Source organism: Salvelinus fontinalis, chromosome 2, assembly GCF_029448725.1.
Source record: "Salvelinus fontinalis isolate EN_2023a chromosome 2, ASM2944872v1, whole genome shotgun sequence".
In the NCBI taxonomy this organism is placed as follows: domain Eukaryota; kingdom Metazoa; phylum Chordata; class Actinopteri; order Salmoniformes; family Salmonidae; genus Salvelinus; species Salvelinus fontinalis.
In genome coordinates this window covers 45951360-45978088 of record NC_074666.1, presented here as the reverse complement: position 1 = coordinate 45978088, position 26729 = coordinate 45951360, and the positions used below count along the sequence as shown (strand labels likewise).

Sequence of the window (26729 nt, the reverse complement as noted above, 5' to 3'; positions counted from 1 at the left end):
AAGTCATTGTCAATCGATCAACAATATAATAATACTCTTAGCAAAAAGCTTTCCTTTACAATCTGTAGAAAGTTTGAGAATAGAAAGGTTCAGAACTTTTGTGAAACATCACATCATTGTTGAAAAAAATATGGCGAATAGAAATCAAAACTGGATGGTGTTCAGAAATAGATGGGAGGGGTTGAGGGGAGGGAAACAAAAACAAAAAAACAAGATACCTCATGAAAAACATACTGTGTCCATAAAATGTATATAGTACACATAAGCTGGAAGTAGAAGCCTAAGTGTTGTTGTCCATTAGTGTACTCCAAATAGGGGAAGGGTAGCAGGGTTAGGGGGAATTAATAAAGGAAAATATATATGCACTGCTCAAAAAAATAAAGGGAACACTTAAACAACACAATGTAACTCCAAGTCAATCACACTTCTGTGAAATCAAACTGTTCACTTAGGAAGCAACACTGATTGACAATAAATTTCACATGCTGTTGTGCAAATGGAATAGACAAAAGGTGGAAATTATAGGCAATTAGCAAGACACCCCCAATAAAGGAGTGATTCTGCAGGTGGTGACCACACACCACTTCTCAGTTCCTATGCTTCCTGGCTGATGTTTTGGTCACTTTTGAATGCTGGCGGTGCTTTCACTCTAGTGGTAGCATGAGACGGAGTCTACAACCCACACAAGTGGCTCAGGTAGTGCAGCTCATCCAGGATGGAACATCAAGGCGAGCTGTGGCAAGAAGGTTTGCTGTGTCTGTCAGCGTAGTGTCCAGAGCATGGAGGCGCTACCAGGAGACAGGCCAGTACATCAGGAGACGTGGAGGAGGCCGTAGGAGGGCAACAACCCAGCAGCAGGACCGCTACCTCTGCCTTTTTGCAAGGAGGGGCACTGCCAGAGCCCTGCAAAATGACCTCCAGCAGGCCACAAATGTGCATGTGTCTGCTCAAACGGTCAGAAACAGACTCCATGAGGGTGGTATGAGGGCCCGACGTCCACAGGTGGGGGTTGTGCTTACAGCCCAACACCGTGCAGGACGTTTGGCATTTGCCAGAGAACACCAAGATTGGCAAATTTGCCACTGGCGCCCTGTGCTCTTCACAGATGAAAGCAGGTTCACACTGAGCACATGAGCACATGTGACAGACGTGACAGAGTCTGGAGACGCCGTGGAGAACATTCTACTGCCTGCAACATCCTCCAGCATGACCGGTTTGGCAGTGGGTCAGTCATGGTGTGGGGTGGCATTTCTTTGTGGGGCCGCACAGCCCTCCATGTGCTCGCCAGAGGTAGCCTGGCTGCCATTAGGTACCGAGATGAGATCCTCAGAGCCCTTGTGAGACCATATGCTGACACATGCACATTTGTGGCCTGCTGGAGGTCATTTTGCAGGGCTCTGGCAGTGCACCTCCTTGCACAAAGCCAGAGGTAGCGGTCCTGCTGCTGGGTTGTTGCCCTCCTACGGCCTCCTCCACGTCTCTTGATGTACTGGCCTGTCTCCTGGTAGCGCCTCCATGCTCTGGACGCTACGCTGACAGACACAGCAGACCTTTTTGCCACAGCTCGCATTGATGTGCCATCCTGGATGAGCTGCACTACCTGAGCCACTTGTGTGGGTTGTAGACTCCGTCTCATGCTACCACTAGAGTGAAAGCATCGCCAGCATTCAGAAGTGACCAAAACATCAGCCAGGAAGCATAGGAACTGAGAAGTGGTGTGTGGTCACCACCTGCAGAACCATTCCTTTATTGGGGGTGTCTTACTAATTGCCTATAATTTCCACCTTTTGTCTATTCCATTTGCACAACAGCATGTGAAATTTATTGTCAATCAGTGTTGCTTCCTAAGTGGACAGTTTGATTTCACAGAAGTGTGATTGACTTGGAGTTACATTGTGTTGTTTAAGTGTTCCCTTTATTTTTTTGAGCAGTGTATTTTGATTTGTTTAACTCTTTTTTTGATTACTTCATGATTCCATATGTGTTATTTCATAGTTTTGATGTCTTCACTATTATTCTACAATGTAGAAAATAGAAAAAATTAAGAAAAACCATGGAATGAGTCGGTGTGTCTAAACTTTTGACTGGTACTGTATATATTTACAAGGAAAAGATATGGGGGACTGGAAATGATGGAGACAATTACATTGATAGAAGCCTAAATCTTTCTGGAATTTAAAGCTGATCTACAGCCCAAAAAGTGTAAAAATTAACAGACCTTATTTACATAAGTAATCAGACCCTTTGCTATGAGACTCTAAATTGAGCACAGGTGCATCATGTTTCCATTGATAATCCTTGAGATGTTTCTACAACTTGATTGGAGTCCACCTTTGGTAAATTATATTGATTGGATGTGATTTTGAAAGGCGCACACTTGCCTATATCAAGTCCCATAGTTGACCGTGCATGTCAGAGCAAAAACAGAGCCTTGAGGTCGAAGGAATGTCCGTAGAGCTCCGAGACAAGATTGTGTCGAGGCACAAATCTGGGGAAGGGTACCAAAGAATGTGTGCAATGTTGAAGGTCCACAAGACCACAGTGGCCTCCATCAATCTGAAATGGAAGAAGTTTGGAACCACCAAGACACTTCTTAGAGCTGGCTGCCCGGCCAAAGTGAGGAATCGGGGGAGAAGGGCCTTGGTCAGAGAGGTGACACTGACAGAGCTCCAAAGTTCCTCTGTTGAGATGGGAGAACCTTCCAGAAGGACATCCATCTCTGCAGCACTCGACGAATCAGGCCATTATGGTAGAGTGGCCAGATGGAAGCCACTCCTCAGTAAAAGGCACTTGACAGCCCGCTTGGAGTTTGCCAAAAGGCACCTTAAGGACTCTCAGACCAAGAGAAACAAGATTGTCTGGTCTGATGAAACCAATATTGAACTCTTTGGGCTCAATGCAAAGCGTCAAATCTGGAAGAAACCTGGCACCATCCCTATGGTGAAGCATGGTGGTGGCAAGATCAGGCTGTGGGGATGTTTTTCAGAGGTAGAGACTGGGAGACTAGTCAAGATCGAGGGAAAGATGAACGGAGCAAAGTACAGAGAGATCCTTGATGAAAACCTGCTCCAGAGCGATCAGCTCAGACTGGGGGCGAAGATTCACCTTCGAACAGGCCAACGACACTAAGCAAACAGTCAAGACAATGCAGGAGTGGCTTCAGGACAAGTCTCTGAATGTCCTTGAGTGGCCCAGCCAGAGCCCGGACTTGAACCTGATCAATCATCTCTGGAGAGACCTAAAACTAGCTGTGCGGCGACACTCCCCGTCTAACCTGACAGAGTTTGAGAGGATCTGCAGAGAAGAATGGGAGAAACTCCCCAAATACGGGTGTGCCAAGCTTGTAGCGCCATACTCAAGACTCAAGGCTGTAATCACTATCAAAGGTTCTTCAACAAAGTACTGAGTAAAGGGTCTGAATACTTATGTAAATGTGATACTTCTGTTTTTTATTTTGAGTACATTCGCAAACATTTCTAAAAACCTGTTTTTGCTCTGTCATTATGGGATATTGTGTGTAGATTGATGAGAATAAAGCTGTAACGTAACAAGATCTGGAAAAAGTCAAGGGGTCTGAATACTTTCCCAATGCCCTGTATGTAACTTTGAACCACTGCTCTCTGAAGACATACAGGAACCTAAAACAATTGAAGATCTTAGAGCATTAGGTCCTACATAATGTACATGGGATAAACAGGTGGTTGTAAATGTACTGTACAGGTGAAAGTCATTATGTACTGTATGGATTATCTACAGGTAACTGCCAAAATAATGGAAACACTTGAGAAAATTAGGGAAACAAAGTATATTGAATTAAGCAATTAACATCCCATCATGTATAAAAATGCTGGGCAGGCCATTATTTTGGATATTATATTGGCTACCATGGCTATGCCCCCATACGATAACAATGCCCCCATCCACAGGGTATGAGTGGTCACTGAATGGTTTGTTGAGCATGAAAACAATGGAAACCCTAAGCCGTGGTCATCTTATCACCAGATCTTAACCCAATTGAACGCTTGTGGGAGATTCTGGAGCGATGCCGGAGACAGCGCTTTCCACCAACATTAACAAAACACCAAATTATAACATTTCTTGTGGAAGATTGGTGTCGCATCACTCCAATAGGGTTCCAGACAAGGTGCATTGAAGCTATTCTGACTCATGGTGGTCCAATGACCTTTTACGACACTTTATGTTGGTGTTTCCTTTATTTTGGCAGTTACCTGTACATTACTATAGCACGTTGTACTGTCGTAACTTGAAAGAGCTGTTGGCTAATCATCTGTGTTGGTATTTTAGCTCTGAGTAAAGTCCATAATGAATAGTATAATTACAACAGTTCCTATGCTATTAGAATATTCTGTAGATCCCCGAGTACAACATTACTCTACCATTCATTCTGGTTTTAGCTTTCATTATCTCTTCAACCTTTTCCAGCACACTCCTACTGAGCTCTTGGTATTGGTAGCCTAACTAGCTTGTTCAAATGATCTGTGATCTCATTCTCTCTTCTAACTAACTTGCCTTGTGTCTTTGCAGTATTTGATTCTTGAGCACAACATTTTAATGCCCATCCTTAAGAACCTCCCGGGGAGGATCAAGAGTAACCATGGGAATGGTGAGCTCATCCTGCCCAGGTTAAACTTGGACCTGAACCCCTTCAATGAGGTGGACCTTGAGGAGGAGAGGAACGAGGGTGAGCCCCCCAATTTGGGGGTATGTGGGGGAAAAATCTTCCAGCGCAGGTCGTCACGTGACGGGGAAGAGGAGGAGAATGAGGTGAACGCGGAGAGGCATGGCCCTGAGGCCCCTAAAGGAGGAGGGGGGAGGCCCCTGAGGGGAACCCTTGAGCGGCTATGCGGCTCTTCACCCCTGAAGACCCTGGGGAAGCTGGGGAAGGGGCTGCGTATGTCGGGGTGCAGTGTGTGGGGGACATTCCCGTCCCAGCGATGCCCCACAGACCCCCACTCACCCCAGCCTGAGAAAGAGAAGAGGAAGGGCCTCCGCAGGAGCTCAGAGGAGATCATGACCCTGCTCCGGTAACTGGGAGGGAGGGTTGCTGATCTAGGATCAGTTATGCCTTTTAGATCACAATGAAGATTGCAAGGACAGGGAGGACCTGATCCTAGATCAGCATTCCCACTCTGAGATGCTTTATAAATACGGGCTCAGAGCCACAGATTAACATACATGTAATGTCTATATATAATATAACTCAATAACTATTTTCATTCGTAATGTCTCGACCAAAGAGCTTTCGTTGAGTTCCATTATTTACTGATTTTCTTGTCTATCCAAACTGATTTTCCTGTTACCGGGTAGGACTGAGACCCCCTATCAAGCTGTAACAAAATGACGGAAATGTTCACAGCATATAGCATAATCATTTCCTATTTGGTTATGTAATATTTAAATGTTCCATGAGTTACTATGTTTATGAATAGAACTGCTTTGTTTGCTAATACCATGTTGTGTACCTAAGCACTATTTATAAACAGTTTCACTTTGAGTGCTCCAGTCAGGGAAAGTCACAATCACCTCTCAAGCATTTAAATACCTGCTTATTTATAGCATATGAAGCCTAGTCAGGATATGGTGGTCACACGTTAACATTGAACACTACAGTATTTGGTAACAATTATGTATCCCATTCCATTTATATTTTAGATGGTACCTTTATTTCCACACAATATTTCAGACTCTGGAAATCCACACATAGCCATTCTTGCCTTTCAAAGTTATACTCTGACATAATATAGTTCCGGCCCTCTCCTAATGGTTCTCTTCTGCTTGTAGATTTGCAGGGAGGAGGAAGCAGACGCAACGCAGAGAGAGCCTGCCCTGTGATGACCTGAGCGCCGACAGCGAGGCTGAGTCCTGCCGCCGGCCCTCCTTCCTCAGGATGGTCAGCCTTGGCAAGCTGAAAAGGGAGTCCCTGTCGGACCACAACTCCCAGGAGGCTGAGGAGGAGCTGGAGGAGGAGCCACTAGTGGTCAAACCCAGGGAACCTCTCTCAGGTATACAAGGCACTCCAAAACAAACCAATCAGGAGGGGAGATATGGTATGTTTCCTGCAGGTCCAACCAATCACAGATCACCTAATCAAAACATCTGAATCATGGAAGGGTCAGTGCAGGTTACTTCTGTCTCTGACATGAGCACCTTAGACCTCCCACAGTCAGTGTTTGTAAGTTTCAGTGTTTACTTTACGAGTCAGGAACTTCCTGGTCAGGTCCTGCAGTATTTCCTCCTCCAATCCCATGCTGGTTTCTGATGAGCTGTGTGCGGTCCCCGGACCCCCGAGTCATCAGGTTCAATCAGCACCAGGCTATGAAAGCCGGAAATGACTGACATCCTCCCACTGCAGATCCCTTTAGATAGAACTTCATCCAGAGCTACTGTTCGCAGAGCTCAATAGGGACCAAAACAGACAAGGTACAATCATAGGACAGTGTAGTACATTGCGTGTTCACAACAATCCAAAACGCCAGGTCAAGAGATTTGTATTGTATTTTTTATGGATCCCCATTACTCTTCCTGGGGTACAGCAAAATTAAGGCAGTTATACAGCTTTAAAAACATTACAATACATTCACAGATTTCATAACACACTGTGTACCCTCAGGCCTCTACTCCACGACATATCTACAATACAAAATCCATGTGTACGTGTATGTATAATGCGTATGTTATCATGTGTGTGTATGCATGTGTCTGTGCCTATGTTTATGTTGCTTCACAGTCCCTGATGTTCCATATGGCAAATAGGAGTCGCAATATCGTCCGCTATTATCCTCAGTCATTTTCCATCCAAGTTGTCAGACCCCGGAGGCTTGCCATTGTTGATAGACAACAATAATTTTTTTCACCTCTTCCACACTCACTTTACGGAACTCAAAATTATAATGCTTGTCTTTCAGAATTTGGTCAGCTATATTTGGATGTGTAGTGTCAGCATTTGTTGCTGGCATGTCATGCCTAAGTTTGCTAATCTTGCCAATAAAAAATTATTCAAGTAGTTGGCATTGTCAGTCGGTTTTGTGATGAATGAGCCATCTGATTCAATGAATGATGGAGCTGAGTTTGCCTTTTTAGCTAAAATGTAATTTAAGGTGCTCCATTGCTTTTTACTATCACTCTTTATGTTGTCTTTGTTTCATAGTGTAGTTTCTTCTTTTTTAAAGTCAGTTTAGGTCACATGATTTCTCAATTTGCAATATTTTTGCCAATCGGTTGTGCAGCCAGACTTATTTACCATTCATTTTGCCTCTGTCACGTCCTGACCATAGTTCTTATGTGTTTTGCTTGTTTAGTGTTGGTCAGGACGTGAGCTGGGTGGGAATTCTATGTTGTGTGTCTAGTTTGTCTGTTTCTGTGTCCAGCCTAATATGGTTCTCAATCAGAGATAGCTGTCAATCGTTGTCCCTGATTGAGAATCATATATAAGTGGCTTGTTTTGTGTTGGGGATTGTGGGTGGTTGTTTCCTGTCTCTGTGTTTGTATTCTGCACCAGATAGGACTGTTTCGGTTTGCCACATTTTGTTATTTTGTTCGTTGTAAGTGGTCACTGTTTTTTGTTTAATTAAACATGTTGAGCACTGGCTACGCTGCGTGTTGATCCGATCCCTGTTTCACCCTCTCTTATAGTGAAGAGAGGGAAGGCTGCCGTGACAGCCTCATCCCTCTTATCCATACAATTTAAAATTCCTCCTCAATCCACTGGGATATATCCATTTTTACAGTAATTGTCTTAATGGGGGCATGCTTATTAGTAACTGGAATAAGCTATTTCATAAATGTGTCAAGTACAGCGTCTGTTTGCTCCTCATTACACACCACGGACCACCAAATATTCTTTAAATCAACAACATAGGGACACCTACAAAACTTATTGTATGACCTCTTATATACTATATTAGGCCCAGTCTTTGGAACTTTGGTTTTCCTAGATATGGCTACTATATTGTGATCACTATATCCGATGGATCTAGATACTGCTTTCAAGCTAATTTCTGCAGCATTAGTAAAGATGTGATCAATACATGTTGATGATTTCATTCATGTGCTGTTTGTAACTACCCTGGTAGATTGACTGATAACCTGAACCAGGTTGCGGGGACTGATTACAGTTTTGAAGATTTTTCATGAGTGGGCAGCTTGGTGAAAGCCAGTCAATATTTAAATCACCCAGAAAATATACCTCTCTTTTGATATCACATACATTATCAAGCATTTCAAACGTGCTATCCAGATACACCGCCACCATTGACATTTCTGTCTTTTCTGTAAATGTTATAACCTTGTATTGCTACCACTGTATTATCTAAGTGAGTTTCATAGATAGTCAGAATATGAATGTTATCTGTTACTAGCAAATTATTGATTTCATGAATCTTGTTTCTTAAGCTACATATGTTAACGTGGTCTATTTTGAGCACTTTTCTTTTGGGATGCTTACTTGTTTTCATTGCTTTACTGGGAAGCTTAGAAGAAGTAGATATGCTCATGTTATTTAGGTCAGTGCAGGGTGAGCTGCACACAGTGGACTTCCTACTAGGGCACACCGCCTCAGTGCTAACAGTATAACTCTGGTTCATAGGCACATGATTACTGCATACAATAGCTGTAGGATCAGCAGAGGCATTCAGGGAAGTTAGAGGGACATAAATTAGGTTACTTACATTGTGTCTACCAACACCACGGTATAATGTACATTTGCTGTGCTTGGATCATTGATATACTCAATATCACACATATTAGCACCCTTCAATATGCCAATGTTGATATTTCACACAGAATATAGCCTGATGAAAACATGTACTTTTTCTCTTCACTTACCCCACCCGTTCCTACCCATACATTACATACTCTGTACAAACCAATAGACTAAACAGTATGACATTGATTCCTCTCTCTCTCCTTCCCTCAGTACTGGAGATCCTACAGCTGGTCAACCAGAGGGACCTCCTCCTGGCAGACACACACATCCAGGAGCTGGAGCGTGAGTGCGAGCTGATGGCCCTCCTGCCCCACCCCCCCACACCCTCATTCACGCCTCCCGGACTGACCCCTCTCGGGTCCTTCGACGACCCCTCCAGCCCCAATGTGTCAAGAGATGCCAGCCGTCGCAAGGCCAAGGATGTGGAGTTGCTGTACGAGGCCCTGCAGAAGGAGATGTGGGACGTGGTGAGGGAGTCACTCCGACAGCCAACGGCTGGGCCCAACCTGGGGCTGGTGGTGCTGGTCATCCAGCAGGAGGAGCAGGCCGACACCGCCCAGGCACAGAAAGAGGAGACCCAGCCCCTGAGGGAGGGCATCCAGCCCCATCCTAGCCAGCGGCCCCGTCAGCTCAAGCTGAAATGGCGGCAGGCAGTGGGGGAGGCGTCTGACTGGAGCCTGCCCGAGCAGGTGAAAACTCCGGCAGGGCAGCTAGCCTCGTACCTGGAGCGGCTGAGGGGCCGCATGGTGGACGACCTGGACGCGGTGCGGAGGAACGTTGTGTCGGTCTACCCGGAGGAGTTCCAGGCCTTCCAGGTGTACGTGCAGAGCTACCACCGGGCAGTGGCCCGACGCCTGAACATCATCACCAGCTCCCAGCTGCAGATCACTGATGTCTACGCCCTGCTGGACTGGTTCTATAACATCTACAACAGGTCAGTGTCAGAACTCATAACATAACAACATTAAGAAAATCTATGACATGTACAACAGGTTAGACGTATACACTTTTAGAAAACAAGGTACTACCTAGAACCATAAAAGGTTATTCAATTGTCCCCATAGGAAAACCCTTTGAAAGTAACTGTTTTTGGTTCCAAGTGGAACCCTTTTTACTAACTCAAGGCTCTACATGAAACCGTTTCACCACCAAAAGGTTCTTTGTATAACCTTTTTCACAAACAAAGGGTTCTACTTGGAACTAAAATGTATTCTCCTATGGGAACAAACAAAGAACCCTTTTTATTTTATGAGAGTTAGTAAGTTCATGTACGTGTATATGAACATATAGATCTTTACAGGTATTCAAGCTGTGAGACTTGAATGAATGGTGACAGACAGTAGCACTTCCTCCCCTTTTCCTCTGGTCTTTTTAAGGGATGTCCTGGGCACCGTTGGCATGAAAACCCCTATTAACTACTCCCCACTGGAACCCCTACTGCACCAAGATACAGTGGACCGACTGGAACAGGACTGCCTGAACACTGTCAGGGTAAAATCACACTTCCTTTAATAGTGAACAATGTCAGGTGAAAACTTGCCCACTGACAGAAGTAATGTTTCTGGCACTAATCTAACGGTAGTGGAACTGCCCATGCTTGGATAGACAATGGACTTCATGGTTGTGTGGGTTCTGTTGTTAATCTCAGGAGAAGGTGACCACAGAGCTCACTCAGGTTCTGGACGAGGAGGAGAGGCGGTGGGCCCAAATGCTGCACATAGAAGAGTACCAATCCAATCTGGCCCGCTCCATCATCCAGGTCTGTCACACTGTCACTCAGAGACACTACTGTACAGTATATATGTAGGTCACTATTACTATGGCAGTCTGGTGACATTGTGGCAAAGAACTCTAAGACATTTGTAACTCTTTTATGAATATTCAGGAATGACCTATTTTGGCTGGTTGGATTTTGAAGTTCCTACCCTTATTAGTGTGTATGTGTGTGACTGTAACAGAGACTGACGGTGGACCTCGACAGATCCACAGCTGTAAGTTCGTTTCTGGGGGCCAGGGTGGCCCGCTGCAGTCTTAATGGGCTGTCTGACTTCCTGTACAGGTGAGGAGAAGATGTACTCATAGAGACATGGACAATGAGTATATTCAATCAATAACCTGTATGTAAATCGATATACATGGATATACATTTCATTTCATAATTTTACTCTGTGTCCAGTTTCCAGAGAAAAGTGGAGATGTTCCATGAGACCCAGGCTGAGTTTGGGGACCGGGGTGATGGATACATCTCCAGGACCATCGCTCTGGTCAACTGTTGTCCTCCTCTAAGGTAGATACCCAGACAGAGAGGTCATCTCTTGTGGCAACTGTGTTGACTGATGCTCCATTCAAATGCTCATCGAAAATGTATATTTTCAAGTTGGTGAAGTCGTAAATGCGACAAGAGAGCATTCAAGTGCATAGACCAATGAGTTAGCTCGATAATCCAGCCCGATAGATAAGCTTGCTAACATTGCGGATAATAAGTTAACTATCTTGCTGAAGTTAACAACATGATCAAACTAGGTTATCCACATGATTAAGGTTGTAAATGGTTCAAATGGTTTTTCCATGTCAGAAATACGATCATTCCGAGACCAACAGTGTTTGCATTCCAATTTTTGTGTAGGTCCTTCGTACAGCGCTGCAGGCAGTGTGACCCACAGGGCAGTGAGGAGTCCACACAGAGAGCTAACTCCTCCCTCGATAGGATCATTAACCAATCAGTGAGGGTTCTGACGGAAAAACTGTTTGAGCACATCAGGGTGAGGCAATGTGCTTTTTTCTTTTGTTAGGGCTGTAAAACGTCCTCAATACACAACTCACCAATTCCACACGTATTCATGACTGATCAAATACAAACAAACATGCTCTAACGTTAGCACAAATGTTTTGATATAGGAGAAGCTGTTCATCGACTTCATGTGAATGAAAGCTGTGTATTTCTATTCCAGCCGTTCTGTGACAAGCTGGTGAAGAGAAAGTGGCTAAACAACACGGAGGCATTTGAGGCCATCGAAGCAAGCATCAAGCAACACTTTAAGAAGTTCAGAAGACTGGACTGCCCACCTTATCAGGTATCCACCAATGACCACATACCTGACACGATAACATGTTGCGCGAAATACATAAAATTATAAATATTTGGCCTTTCTATCCCAATATTTTTTGTTTATCAACACTTATATTGCAATTGACGGACGGAATGATTGACTGGTTGATTATTTGATTGACAGAAACTGGTGGGGGAGGTACACAGGCGGATCCTGGTGGAGTATGTGCGTGCGATCATGCGAGGACGGGTCATCTGCACATCATCGAAGATGAGAAAGAGGATGGCGTTCCGACTTCAGGACGAGGCCAAACAGCTCAAAGGACTCTTCAAAGACCTGGTCAGTCATCCCTCTGACTTATGGTCATAATGACCACAAATGTACAGTTATTAGTATAACTACTGTCCCCAACGGGAGGGAACAAGGTACAACATACTATGGGGAGTCAACGACCAATCCTATTCACCTGAAAACTGAAATCCTACCCAACGGGCCAATGGATGCCAAGCCCGCCCTTGGAAGCCCTGCCTTTCTGGCTATAATACCCGGGCTCGCATTCATTTCCTCAATTCAGTGCCTCTCTTCATCGAGCCCAAATCCCCTGACGGCGCAGGGCGATAATATGTTATACTTCGTTCCCTCCTTCAGTGAACAATAGCTATATTCATAACTTTATGTTCCCATTCAGTCAGTCACTTGGTATAACATACACTATACAGTGGCTTGCGAAAGTATTCACCCCCCTTGGCATTTTTCGTATATTGTTGCCTTACAACCTGGAATTAAAATAGATTTTTGGGGGGGGTTTGTATAATTTGATTTATACAACATGCCTACCACTTTGTCTCTTGGGGTATGTCTCTATAAGCTTGGCACATCTAGCCACTGGGATTTTTGCCCATTCTTCAAGGCAAAACTGCTCCAGCTCCTTCACATTGGATGGGTTCCGCTGGTGTACAGCAATCTTTAAGTCATACCACAGATTCTCAATTGGATTGAGGTCTGGGCTTTGACTAGGCCATTCCAAGACATTTAAATGTTCCCCATAAACCACTTGAGTGTTGCTTTAGCAGTATTCTTAGGGTCATTGTCCTGCTGGAAGGGGAACCTCTGTCCCAGTCTCAAATCTCTGGAGACTGAAACAGGTTTCCCTAAAAAATGTCCCTGTATTTGGCGCCATCCATCATTCCTTCAATTGTGACCAGTTTCCCAGTCCCTGCCAATGAAAAACATCCCCACAGCATGATGCTGCCACCACCATGCTTCACTGTGGGGATGGTGTTTTCGGGGTGATGAGAGGTGTTGGGTTTGCTCCAGACATAGCGTTTTCCTTAATGGCCAAAAAGCTACATTTTAGTCTCAGCTTTGCAGCTCCTTCAGGGTTATCTTTGGTGTCTTTGTTGCCTCTCTGATTAATGCCCTCCTTGCCTGGTCCGTGAGTTTTGGAGGGCGGCCCTCTCTTGGCAGGTTTGTTGTGGTGCCATATTCTTTCCATTTTTTAATAATGGATTTAATGGTGCTCTGTGGGATGTTAAAAGTTTGGGATATTTTTTTATAACCCAACCCTGATTAGTACTTCTCCACAACTTTGTCCCTGACCTGTTTGGAGAGCTCCTTGGTCTTCATGGGGCTGCTTGCTTGATGGTGCCGCTTGCTTAGTGGTGTTGCAGACTCTGGGGCCTTTCAGAATAGGTGTATACATACTGAGATCATGTGACAGATCATGTCACACTTAGATTGCACACAGGTGGACTTTATTTAACAAATTATGTGACTTCTGAAGGTAATTGGTTGCACCAGATCTTATTTAGGAGCTTCATAGCATGAATACATATCCACTTTTACGGTTTGAATTTTTTGAATCAAGTTTTTTATTTTTTTGCTAGAGCTGCCCCGGTCAACTGTAAGTGCTGTTATTGTGAAGTGGAAATGTCTAGGAGCAGCAACGACTCAAGCCATCTCAGAGGGTACCAAATTAGGGTTCTCAAGGCAGCTCAAGCACAGACAGGTTCCACCACCTCTAAAAGGGGGTATAGAACCCACCTTTGTCCCTAATACTTAGGGAATACTAATACTAATACCTCATGAGGCCTGAACTGTCAGAGCCCCATATAGGTAACCAGAACCTTCTGCAACTTGGCTATGCGCACTGACATGCTGCCACTGCAGCCCAAGTCCATAGATCCCATGGTTCCAAAAACAATACTTACCTTGCGATCCTGAAATGTCAGAACTGGTACAAGGAACCGAAAGTCCAAAATATCAGACCACTTGTTGTGACTTGGTATAGCATCGACCAGAGTTGATGAACCACGGCAGCCCAAGGCTCCATCCCTCTGGAAACTTGCTGTAACCTGGATAAATGTGCAACCTGCGCGCTGCCTAACACCCACTCCTGGTCCCAGCCATAAGAACACTATGAGCCACACCGGCAGCAGTTACATCCAAGCGATAAAACCTTGTCATGCCCCTGAACAATGCCCAAGCAGCCGCCTCACCCTTAGTGGCGTGAGCACGCACACCGCTAGGCAATCCTTGTCCTTTGTTGTCATATGCCGGGGAGAAAGTGCCCTACCCCGAGCTGGATTAGCGAAAAATACAAAAAGCTGGTCACAAACACAGATATCCTTGGTCCTATTCATATACAGCACGTGTGTAAAGTGTGCACCAGACACAGGCCATGCATCCTCCATTGTTCATTAGAAGCAAACAGAGAAGGTGAGAAAGGGAACTGCTCGAAAGCCCAGAAGGGTGTACTGATAGCAGTTAGAGATCCCCAACCATCACATAGAGCAGGATCCAAGGCCACTGACACTCCACAGAATCAGTTCCCAATGGAGCATCCAGATCCATCATCAACAAGAAAAGACTAGAATACGTGTTCTCTCACGATGCATAAGATCTACGCCAGCCCTGCACACCGGTCCCATTCTGGACAACCATCGAGGGGTGCAGTCTCCACTCCGTAGAGATAGGACCACCCCCTGGAAAGCAGATCCAAACCTACGTTGAAAGATCCGGGAAGATACTTCCCCATAAGCGACAGGAAATGTGCACTGCTCCATACGAGCAGATAACGGGACAGGTTTATGAGCGAGAGAGACCACATCCCCTCCTGCCCGTTGATGTATGCCACCACCGTCCTGTTGTCAGACCTTACCAACACATACTGGCCCTCCAACATTGGAAGTAAACAGCTCAGTCATAGAAAACAGTCAGTAGCTCTAGGTAATTGATATGAGTGCCCTTTGCGCTGTTGACCAAATCCCTCACACAGAGCTCCCCATCCCAGTAAGGATGCATATGTCGTGATCACCCTGCGGGACAGTACCCGGTCCATGAGAACCCCCTGCAACAACAGTTGCGGGTTCCTCCAAGGAATTAACGCCCTTAGGCATGACTGGGATACCATGAGCAGCTGATGGCAGTGGTGAAATTCGTCCAGACACGTAGCAATCCCCCAACACTAAAACAAAAGCATCAACAGAAGTCCCAGAGGCACTACAGAGGCGAACTGCAGAGCCCCTGTCACCGCCCTCATCACCCATGGTGAAACTGCTTGCCCACCACTGGACTGGAGAATGCTGCCAGTCTTCCATACCTTATCTCCTGAAAAGGTAAAGCGCCCCCCTGAGGACTGGGATAAAAAATTATTTTATCGTGCTTGTTTTCATATCCACCACTCTTGACAACCGTGTGTCTGAATGTGGGGAAGGAACTCGTTTTTGTTATGCCCACACCTGGACAATAACACAGTCTTGATACCCCTCACCAAGGATCCTTGGGTAGAAACAATGTGCTTTCGTATAACCTCTGTTCTGATACCCGGCCCACACCGGGTTCAGGGACTTCGGCAACCAGTAACTTTGCCCCATTGACTGAGCCACTTAAAAGCACTGTTGCCACAGCAAATTCTTGGGGAGGAAGGCCCCACTAAGCCACCACCATTGCCCCCATACTTTCCCCCACGGCCAGGATAGTACAGCGTGACAGACGCAGCACAAAATCAGCCATAGCACGGATTTCGTCGTGAAGCTCTGAAACCGGCTTCCCCGTCTCCACGGTCTTATTTAGCTTCTGCAGCAAATCGATATGATACATCTGCAGCACTGGACCACATTCAACGAAAGGGCCGCCACACCCTCAGCCTGATACATTTTGTCCAACTGATCCGCCGAGAACTGGCACTGTGTATTTGGAAGCACAATGCTAGAATAAGCCCCCTTGTTAGCCTCTGGAGCTAAGTAACCTGCCAGCTTTCCATCCATCGGCAGTGTGTAAATGAGCCCCGCCTTCTCCGTACCCTCTACATTATTGAGCTCGCCATAACCTGGTAGCACTAGCCTGGTTGAATGAGGGAATTCCCAGGTCATCAGCGAAATCTTTAAACACGGGTAAGCGCTGCATGGACAGGAGGTAAATAACTTCACCCAAAACTGGAGGAACTCCGCTGTGGAGGAGAAGACGGCCAATCCACCCCAGGTGATCTGCCAGCCTACGACACAGCTCCATCAAAGGTGCATTAACCACCAATGGTTCACTCTCCCCCATCGAATCCACAACCGGGGCTTTAGGCTCCCTGTACAGATGCCATCCGATTCACAATCTGAAAACCGTCCAGAGCCAACCAGGGATAGTATATCATCCATGGAATCCAGACTCTGAACACTGCCAGAGAAACCAGAATAAGCCTCACTCAGATGGGATGACAACCTATCAACTCTAACCACCACTGCTGCTCTCTCCCGACAGGCCTCCTGAGTGTGGTTCCACTCCAGGCAAACAGGACTGCACTTACTTTTCATTGTGAAACCCCATGCATGAGGTTGGAGGTTCAAATGTCTGGTTAGCGTTTTTGAACTCTTACAACTGGCCCTCTTACCCAAGCAAGGAAGCATTAGCTACACAAGCAGAGCAGAAAGTGCTTAGCTTTCAGCAAACAGAAAAAAACTCCAAGTACGCTCCCTCCACTAACAGACATCTAAGTCGGAGCTGAATCTCGAGCCCCGGCATCCATTGGCCCGTTTCATTTTCAGTTCTTCAGGTGAATAGGATTTGTCCTTGACTCGCCGTAGTATGTTATACCAAGTGACCGACTGAAAGGGAACAACTATCTGAATGAAATAAGACGATTAATCTTAACACTCGCAACAATTGTTTAGTAAACCCTAGGCGTGCATTTATAACAGACCTCTAATAAAATATGATACACATGTGCCAATTTAGTTTGACATTGGGTAAGTGAATGCTGAGGTGCTGAGAGAACATAGGGCTGACATGCTGAGGGAACATAGGGCTCAGAAAAGATAGGGCTGAGGGAACATAAGGCTCAGAAAAGATAAGGCTGAGGGAACATAGGGCAGACCCTGTCAGTCTTTCCACTGAGAAACTGACTTCCCTATACTCTTCATTGACCTGGTTCTGAAAAATCACTTTGAAGCAGATTATTATAATATTTTTTTTTAAGACGAAACAAAAGGACTTCGGCTGTGGAATGCAGAGGCCTGTCTGTTACGAATGGTCCCGTGACCCTGGGGGATGCCAGGTCAGGCATAACTTAGACAGTGTTGATACGGGGTAGAAGGCTGAAGAATGGCCGCTGTCAGCGAGATGGAGATGAATGAGTGCAAGCCTACGTTAGTGTTAGTCAGGGGGTGGGAGATTGTGAGGAACTGGGTCTGCCAGCATGGCATTTGCCCCTCTCCATGAACCAGTTGAAAGAAATGTCTGTCACCTCGGGCTGACAACAGGAAGTCTCTGTGTTTTGAGGAACTTCCTGTTCCTGTCAGCTGGACAACTTTGATGTGTTTCTAGGTAGCCTTGATTGCCTTTAGCTTGAGAAGCAGAACGAGACATCTGTGGAAACTGGGGATTGAATACATTTTTAATCACTGTCTAAAAGGGAAGAGGATATTTTTAGTGGATGGAGAGGTTAAGCTGTGTTAGCACACTGCACATTGTTGTCTTTCTTTCTGAGAAAGTATGTCTGACAAACAGGCTGTCCCTGTAGGAGACACATTTATTGGTTCCAGGGAGAACCCTTTCAACAAAGAACCTTTAACACTAGAACCATTTACCCAATACAGTCCCTGACAGTTCCTTTGATGCTCTTGCCACTTTAGAGCATATTTACAAAGGGTGCGAGAAGCTCCAGCCTTCTTTCCCATTTAAGTCAATCGTTGTGATGCTTGTGAATATCAACGGGATGAAAGCTCCGCTACAGTTCAGTGAGACAATCACCACACCGACTGACTCCAGATAGTGATGTGCGTATCCCATCTGTAGACGGCCTTAGATCCAGAACAGGAGTCTACCTCTGATTTATTTGTCTAATTAATGAATAAATACTAGTTGAAGTTGTGCTTCAATAAAGAGCTAGAGATGGTTTGTTAACTGAAGGGTATTTAAAAGGCTTGAATGTACAAGAAATCAGAGCCATAGGTTGACAAGCAAGAGCAAAGTCTTCCTTCGGTGGTTATAAAAAAAGTGGCTTATAAATAAACATTTGGCTATTGAACAGATCTGTTATAACATGACTTAAACCAGGAAGTCAGTAGAGCATGATCTGTTTCTCTCATTCAAGTAAAGTGTGACGTAAACAAGACACATGGCCAAAATCAAACACAAATCTGTGTCTCAGCACACACACACAAACTACACATGCACACATACACAAACTACACATGCACACACACACAAACTACACACACACACACACACACACAAACTACACACACACACACACACACACACACACACACACACACACACACACACACACACACACACACACACACACACACACACACACACACACACACTGAATGACCCAAAGCAGAAGCCCTGTGTCTCAGTGCAGCCTTATCATCTTTTATGTATTATTTGTATTCCAGTCAAAGTCAGGTCCTTGGTCCCGCGTGCCAGCGTTATCACTCTGTGGATCAAGATGGCGCCGGAGGGGAGGGCTGCTGTCTTATCGGCTCTTAAACAACCATTCTATTTCGTTTGCTTTTTCACGTTGTTCGTAATTTGTTTTGTACATAATGTTGCTGCTACCGTCTCTTATGACCGAAAAGAGCTTCAGGACATCAGAACTGGGATTACTCACCTCAAATTGGACGAGGAGTTCTTCAAGGAGTCGGACGCGAGGGATACAGACACCCGACCAGGCCCAGATCCCTGTGATTCGCTGGAAGAGGAAACCTAGGTTTCGCGGGAAGATATCAGGATGCCTTGTGAGGATCAGGCGACGAGTGACTAATCTGTCCTTGCCTTTCGTTCTGCTAGCTAACGTTCAATCGCTGGAAATAAATGGGATGAACTGAAAGCACGTATATGCTACCAACGGGACATTAAAAGCTATAATATCTTATGTTTCACCGAGTCGTGGCTGAACGACGACATTAAGAACAAACAGCTGACGGGTTATACATTCCATTGGCAGGACAGAACAGCAGCCTCTGGTAAGACACGGGGCGGGGACCCATGCATATTTGTAAACATAGCTGGTGCACGATATCTAAGGAAGTCTCAAGGTTTTGCCTCCCTGAGGTAGAGTATCTCATGATAAGCTACAGACCACCCTATCTACCTAGAGAGTTATCATCTGTATTTTTCATAGCACCACAGACCGAGGCTGGCACTAAAACCGCACTCAATGACCTGTATTCCGCAATAAGCAAACAGAAAAACGTTCATCCAGAGGTGGCGCTCCTATAGGCCGGGGAGATTAATGCAGGGAAACTTAAATCAGTTTTACCTATTTTCTATCCGCTTGTTAAATGTACAACCAGAGGGGGAAAAAATCTGGACCACCTTTACTCCACACACAGAGATGCCTAGAAAGCTCTCCCTCTGCCTCCATTTGGCAAATCTGACCATAACTCTATCCTCCTGATTCCTGCTTACAAGCTAAAATTAAAGCAGGAAGCACTAGTGACACAGTCTATATAAAAGTGATCAAATGAAGCAGATGCTAAACTACAGGACTGTTTTGCTAGCACAGACTGGAATATGCTCCGGGATTATTCCGATGGCATTGAGGAGTATACCACATCAGTCACTTGCTTTATCAATAAGCAAGTGACTGATCATCAAGGACATCGTCCCCACAGTAACTGTACGTACATACCCCAACCAGAAGCACTGAGCTAAAGGGTAGAGGTACCGCTTTCAGGGAGCGGGACTCTAACCCGGAAGCTTATAAGAAATCCCGCTATGCCCTCCGATGAACCATCAAACAGGCAAAGCTTCAATACAGGACTAAGATCGAATCGTACTACACCGGCGCCGCGCTAGTCTTATGTGGCAGGGCTTGCAAACTATTACAGACTACAAAGAGAAGCACAGACGAGAGTTGCCCAGTGACACAAGCCTACCAGATGAGCTAAATAACTTCTATGCTCGCTTCGAGGCAAGTAACACTGAAACATGCATGAGAGCATCAGCTGTTCTGGACGTCTGTGTGATCACGCTCTCCGCATCCAATGTGAGTAAGACCTTTAAACAGGTCAACATTCACAAGGCCGCTGGGCCAGACGGATTACCAAGACGTGCTGGCCAACTGGCAATTGTCTTCACTGACATTTTCAACCTCTCCCTGTCTGAGTCTGTAATACCAACATGTTTCAAGCAGACCACCATAGTCCCTGTGCCTAAGAACACTAAGGTAACCTGCCTAAATGACTACCAACCCGTAGCACTCATGTCTGTAGTCATGAAATTCTCAAATCAACACCATTATCCCAGAAACCCTAGACCCACTCCAATTTGCATACCGCACAAACAGATCCAAAGATGATGCAATCTCTATTGCACTCCACACTGCCCTTTCCCACCTGGACAAAATGAACACCTATGTGAGAATGCTATTCATTGACTACAGCTCAGCGTTCAACACCATAGTGCCCTCAAAGCTCATCACTAACCTAAGGACCCTGGGACGAAAAACCTCCTTCTTCAACTGGATCCTGGATTTCCTGACGGTGACAACACATCCACCACGCTGATCCTCAACACGGGGGCCCCTCAGGGGTGCTTTCTTAGTCCCCTACTGTACTCCCTGTTCACCCACAACTGCGTAGCCAAGCACGACTCCAACACCATCATTAGGTTTGCTGACGACACAACAGTGGGAGGCCTGATCACCAACAACGATGATACAGACTATAGGGAGGAGGTCAGAGACCTGGCAGTGTGGTGCCAGGACAACAATCTCTCCCTCAATGTGAGCAAGACAAAGGAGATTATCGTGGACTACAGGAAAAGGAGGGCCAAACAGGCCCCCATTAACATTGACGTGGCTGTAGTCTAGCGAGTCGAGAGTTTCAAGTTCCTTGGTGTCCACATCACCAACAAACTTTTTCTTCTCTTGACTTTATATTGCATTTGGCAACTTTCATAAATTAGGTGCATTACCGCCACTGACCTCATTCGTCTTTCAGTCACCCACGTGGGTATAACCAATGAGGAGATGACACGTGGGTACCTGCTTCTATAAACCAATGAGGAGATGGGAGAGGCAGGACTTGCAGCGCAATCTGCGTCAGAAATAGAACTGATTTCTATTTTAGCTCTTGGCAACGCAGACGCTCGTTGGCGCGCACGAGCAGTGTGGGTGCAATCATTTAATAACATAGATTTCTAAATGTATTTTGCAACGCTCGCGCATGTGACGCGAGCGGTTTGGTCAGCATGTTAGACTCCACTATGAGGCACAATCATCTGCAGGTTGAACATAGAAGAGTGGCCAGAAAAAAGCCATTGCTTAAAGAAAAAAATAAGCAATCACGTCTGGTGTTCGCCAAAGATTGTAGACTCCTAAATTGATAGTGCAGTTTGTTTAGGCGATTTTACAGCTAACTAGCTACAGTATGTTACATGCTAATATTGTCTTTGGTATTATTGTGTGTAGCTACGTTTGCTAACGTTAGCTAACTACCTAGCTAGCTAGCCAGTCAGCCCATAGATAGAGGATTAGTGGATTTTGTAGTCGACTTGAGTTGCAACAGATTTCCACAATGATTGTCCATGCTGCTACCAATCTTATTATAACGCCAAAATGAAACATTTGTTCACAAAAATCATTATTGTCACATATTAGTGATATTTAACACTGTACATTAAAGGGATGAGTGGTTTTGGTGGATTCTTTGTCTGACAATCATGGATTGAGACAATGGTTTTTCAATAGGAGTCATCCGTTGATGGCTGATGGACAACGGTGATGATTGGCGATTGTACTTACAGTACGCAACTCATCCAGAACAATGAAATTAGCTAAACCTTTTAAGGACAAAAACGGACAATGAAGAATGCATATGCGTTTTCGAATGCTTTTATATGTCTCTGGGTGGTCATTCATGTTACACATTTTTATGATGACTTATCTTATATCTCTTCTCTCAGGAGTCAGGATCCTCTTGGCTGGACAGTGTCCTCGCTCATCTAGCTGACATCATTCTACTGGAGGACACTCCGTCCATCCAGATGGAGGTTGCTGTTCTGGTGAAGGAGTTTCCAGACATAAGGTAAAGGTTTCAATCATTTGGGGAATGCAGTATAGAGCACTGTTTTAGAAACGTTGCACAGTGAACTAATTTGCCAAGTGTCATTCATTGGTCACCATTTCCTATATACGCAATGCAACAGTACACAGAACCTACATTCCACAGTGCAGTTTCATAAGTGCTGTTTTTGGCATGTGCACAAAGGTAGCACAATTTAAGTCCACATATACACTGAGTGTATAAAACATTAGGAACACCTTCCTACTATTGAATTGCACCACCTTTTCCCCTCGGAACAGATTCAATTTGTTGGGCATTTTTATTTTATTTTATTTATTTTACCTTTGTTTAACCAGGTAGGCAAGTTGAGAACAAGTTCTCATTTACAACTGCGACCTGGCCAAGATAAAGCAAAGCAGTTAGACACATACAACAACACAGAGTTACACATGGAGTAAAACAAATATAGAGTCAATAATACAGTACAAAAACAAGTCTATATACAATGTGAGCAAATGAGGTGAGATAAGGGAGGTAAAGGCAATAAAAAAGGCCATGGTGGCGAAGTAAGTACAATATAGCAATTAAAAACACTGGAATTGTAGATTTGCAGTAGATGAATGTGCAAAGTAGAAATACTGGGGCACAAGGGAGCAAAATAAATAAATAAATAAATACAGTAGGGGATGAGGTGATTGTTTGGGCTATTTATAGATGGGCTATGTACAGGTACAGTGATCTGTGAGCTGCTCTGACAGCTGGTGCTTAAAGCTGATAAGTGTTTCCAGTTTCAGAGATTTTTGTAGTTCGTTCCAGTCACTGGCAGCAGAGAACTGGAAGGAGAGGCGGCCAAAGGAGGAATTGGCCCTGGGGGTGACCAGTGAAATACACATGGACTCTACAAGGTGTTGAAAGCGTTCCACAGGGATGCTGGCCCATGTTGACTTCAGTGCTTCCCACTGTTGTGTCAAGTTGGCTGGATGTCCTTTGGTTGGTGGATCATTCTTAATACACACGAGAAAATGTTGAGCGTGAAAACCGCAGCAGCGTTACAGTTCTTGACACACTCAAGCCGATGCGCCTGGCATACTACCAAACCCCGTTCAAAGGCACTTAAATCTTTTCTCTTGCCAATTCACCCTCTGAATGGCACACAATCTATGTCTCAATTGTCTCAAGGCTTAAAATCCTTCTTTAACCTGTCTCCTCCTGTTCATCTACACTGATTGAAGTGGATTTAACAAGTGACATCAATAAGGGATCACAGCTTTCACCTGGTCAGTCTATGTCATGGAAAGAGCAGGTGTTCCTAATGTTTTGTGCACTCATTGTAGACTTTCTGTTGACACAATGGGTCAACACAAGGAAAAGAAGCACGGAAACATACTTATATTAACCCTGCTATTCTTGGAGAGGACCGAGGGGCTGTTTTGAGTGGCAGAGGCTGGTTAGCCCCTTAAGGTACTGTCCCTGGCCCCTCGTTGTTTGTGTGTTTCATGGGGTCAGTCACTGGACGGCTAGCTGGCAGCGTACCCAGTATGTGACGCATGACCCGTGGCCCGGCAGACAGGAAGCTGCTGCAGAGTATTTCCTTTTCCTGCCACCCCACGGGAGACAGTCTGGTGCCACGCTCTGGAATCAAAGGATGGAACTAAAGCAGGTCGATACGATGTTAACTCATTCAGGCACAAGGAGTGCCTTTTGTTTGCTTGCTCGCAAATCACCGTTGGTATTTTCAGAGATCAAAGTCTGCAGTCCACCACTGGGACTCCCCCATATGTCCCAATAGTTCCTTCATCAGCCCCTCATCCCCCCCAACCACTGTTTAACACCTTTGTTTACAGGCTCAGTCAGTTTCACCCCACCCTTGATTGCTTTGTGAACAAACGCTTCCTCTTGTTCATATTGAAACAAATCAGCAACTCAAATTAAAGTGAATTTAAAATCGCAACACACTTTAAATTCAATTTACTTGGAAACTCTGGTAGATGTACCGGGTGAAGAAATGTAAAAAAAATAAGGTCTTGTCACATCTTTGTTGAATCGTGTCTAATTGGCGTGAAATATACATAATTTTTTATCAATAGATCAACTGAACATAATAAGTTATGGCCTTTTGCTCTGCATAATTGAATCATGAATCAGCATCAAAACCACTGAAACGCATTAACACCAGTCTCTATCTCCCTCCCTTTCCTCCCCTTCTCTCCCTCCATCATCCCTGCAGGAAGAAGCACGTCTCCACCCTGCTGAACGTGCGGGGCATGATGCGTCAGGCGGAGCGTGAGGAGATCCTGAACATAGTCCGAGACTTCGAGAGCAGTGGCAGCTCTGCCCTTCTAAGCCGGGATCACGCCCTCTTCTCAGACATCCCTGTCACCTCCGAGGTGCACTGCATCAACCTGGGCCTCATCCGCGTCGCCATGACCCTCGCCAACTGGTTCTCAGAGGCCCGGCCTCGACGACACCGCAAGAAAACCCCCAGGAACAGAACCACGCTGCCACTGGAACCCCTGACCGAGGAGAAGGATATGGATGATGATTGACTTCAAGGAAAATTATATGGAGCACATTGGTAGAATAGAGGCTCACCCATAACACTCATAATTCTGTATCAATGTGTTCATTTGCATGACTAATTAATACTGATGGTGCGTAATATAATTGTTTGACTTTCTGCTGTAAATAACATAGGTAGAGGTTTGTTGTTGACAACAATTTGACGAGCACTCAATCCTAATATCTGTCATATTATGTGCTGCGACTACTACTATGGGGCGGAATACTGTGAAACATACTACTGATAGGAAATTCAAGTCTCCAAAGAAACGTGAAACTATCAAATCCGCGTTTAATTCATCTGTAAATTGACTTCTCACTCATTTACAGACATTTCAAAGGAATGTGTTAAAAAATGACTTGACCTCTGGTACAGCACATACAAGCTCATCTACTTCACCTCGAGCTCAGATATTTCTTCCTGTTTGGAGTGAGAACCAGTACACAGTTGCATTGCTTGGATTGATTTTAAGGTATACTTGAAACACAGATTTCGTATCATCTATGAATGTATCACTTCAATGGTTTTGTAAACCTTATTGGGTAACACTTTACATTAAGGCAGTGTTTCTTAATGATGGTCGTGGGGACACAAAAGGGTGTTCATTTTTGTTCTTGCCCTGGCACTTGATTCATCTAATCAACTCATCATCAAGCTTTTCGATGTGAATCAGGTGTGTCAGTGCTGGGGCAAAAACAACATGTTCACCCCTTTGGGTCCCCAGGACCAGGATTGAGAAATACTGTATTAAGGTATACATTTATACATAAATAAGTAGTTAATAAACTGTTAATTATTCATTTAACGATAACTTAGAGCTAACTAATGTGTTATAACTGTTAACTTTTATAACTAACAATGCATTGTTTATAAACTACTTAGGGAAAGGGCGTACCTAGTCAACACACCTGAATGGATTCCACCAAAATGTGTTTTCCGCATTTAACCCAACCCCTCTGTATCAGAGAACTCTGAACTTAAGAATAATTTTAAGTACACCTTAATGTAAAGTTTTACCAGCTAAGGTAAAGTGTTACCAAAACTATTCAAACTGTTGTCATCATATTCCAACTAATTATTGTCCAGTTGAATGCTTTGCAATGTAAAGTTTTACCGGTTAAGTTAAAGTGTTACCAAAACTATTCAAACTGTTGTCATCATATTCCAACTAATTATTGTCCAGTTGAATGCTTTGTAGATTCCAATGCAATGTATGACCTATGGATATATATGTTGTTCAATATCTCTTTATTCTATGGGTAATTTAACCTAATCCTAACCTTGTCTTGGATACTGCACAGCTTTTCTCTGCTCTTTCTCTAACTTTGTATTGTTGTTTGATACACGTATGTATGGAAATATATGAGAAATATATATATATATATATATATATATATATATATATATATATATATATATATATATGACATGGTTTGTAAATGTTTTGAACACTCAACTGTGAATGAATATGAGTAAATAAACCCCCATTGATTGGGTGGATTGAACTAACTTCTCATTTGATAGGGGCATATATTTTACCATATATAGAAGTACATACTGTATATTTGGTCACGTTTGGGAGCAAACTAATCTTTAAAATACAAAATGTCATGTGCTGAGAAGCATATGTTTGATGACAGAAAGGTGGTTTCCTGCCCAAGGGAGGAATGCTGCACATCTTGAAAACAGCAGTGGTGAACAAACAAACCAAAGGGCAGTCTGACAAACTGATATAGTGTATGATGAAGGGTATACACTGAGTGTACAAAACATGAAGGACACATGCTCTTTCCATGACAGACTGACCAGGTGAATCCAGTTGAAAGCTATGATCCCTTATTGATGTCACTTGTTAAATTCACTTCAATTGGTGTAGATGAAGGGGA

The 26729-nt window shown here is 44.5% G+C and overlaps 1 protein-coding gene across 2 annotated transcripts in view; it reads left to right on the top strand.

Annotated features, from left to right (window-relative positions):
- Positions 1-26207, top strand: part of LOC129819739 (exocyst complex component 3-like) — a 28666-nt gene extending 2459 nt beyond the window's left edge. The window contains exons 2-13 of one of the 2 annotated variants that reach the window (XM_055876286.1): positions 4546-5045; positions 5803-6023; positions 8936-9659; positions 10102-10216; positions 10374-10484; positions 10684-10784; positions 10902-11012; positions 11352-11487; positions 11677-11799; positions 11959-12114; positions 22183-22304; positions 24511-26207. In XM_055876286.1, the coding sequence (XP_055732261.1) occupies positions 4573-5045; positions 5803-6023; positions 8936-9659; positions 10102-10216; positions 10374-10484; positions 10684-10784; positions 10902-11012; positions 11352-11487; positions 11677-11799; positions 11959-12114; positions 22183-22304; positions 24511-24829 (2712 nt within the window). In that variant the 5' untranslated portion in view covers positions 4546-4572 and the 3' untranslated portion in view covers positions 24830-26207. Of the gene's footprint in view, positions 1-4237; positions 5046-5802; positions 6024-8935; positions 9660-10101; positions 10217-10373; positions 10485-10683; positions 10785-10901; positions 11013-11351; positions 11488-11676; positions 11800-11958; positions 12115-22182; positions 22305-24510 lie in introns of those variants that run through there. The other variant, XM_055876294.1, reaches the window with a different exon arrangement.
- The last annotated feature ends 522 nt before the right edge of the window (positions 26208-26729 follow it).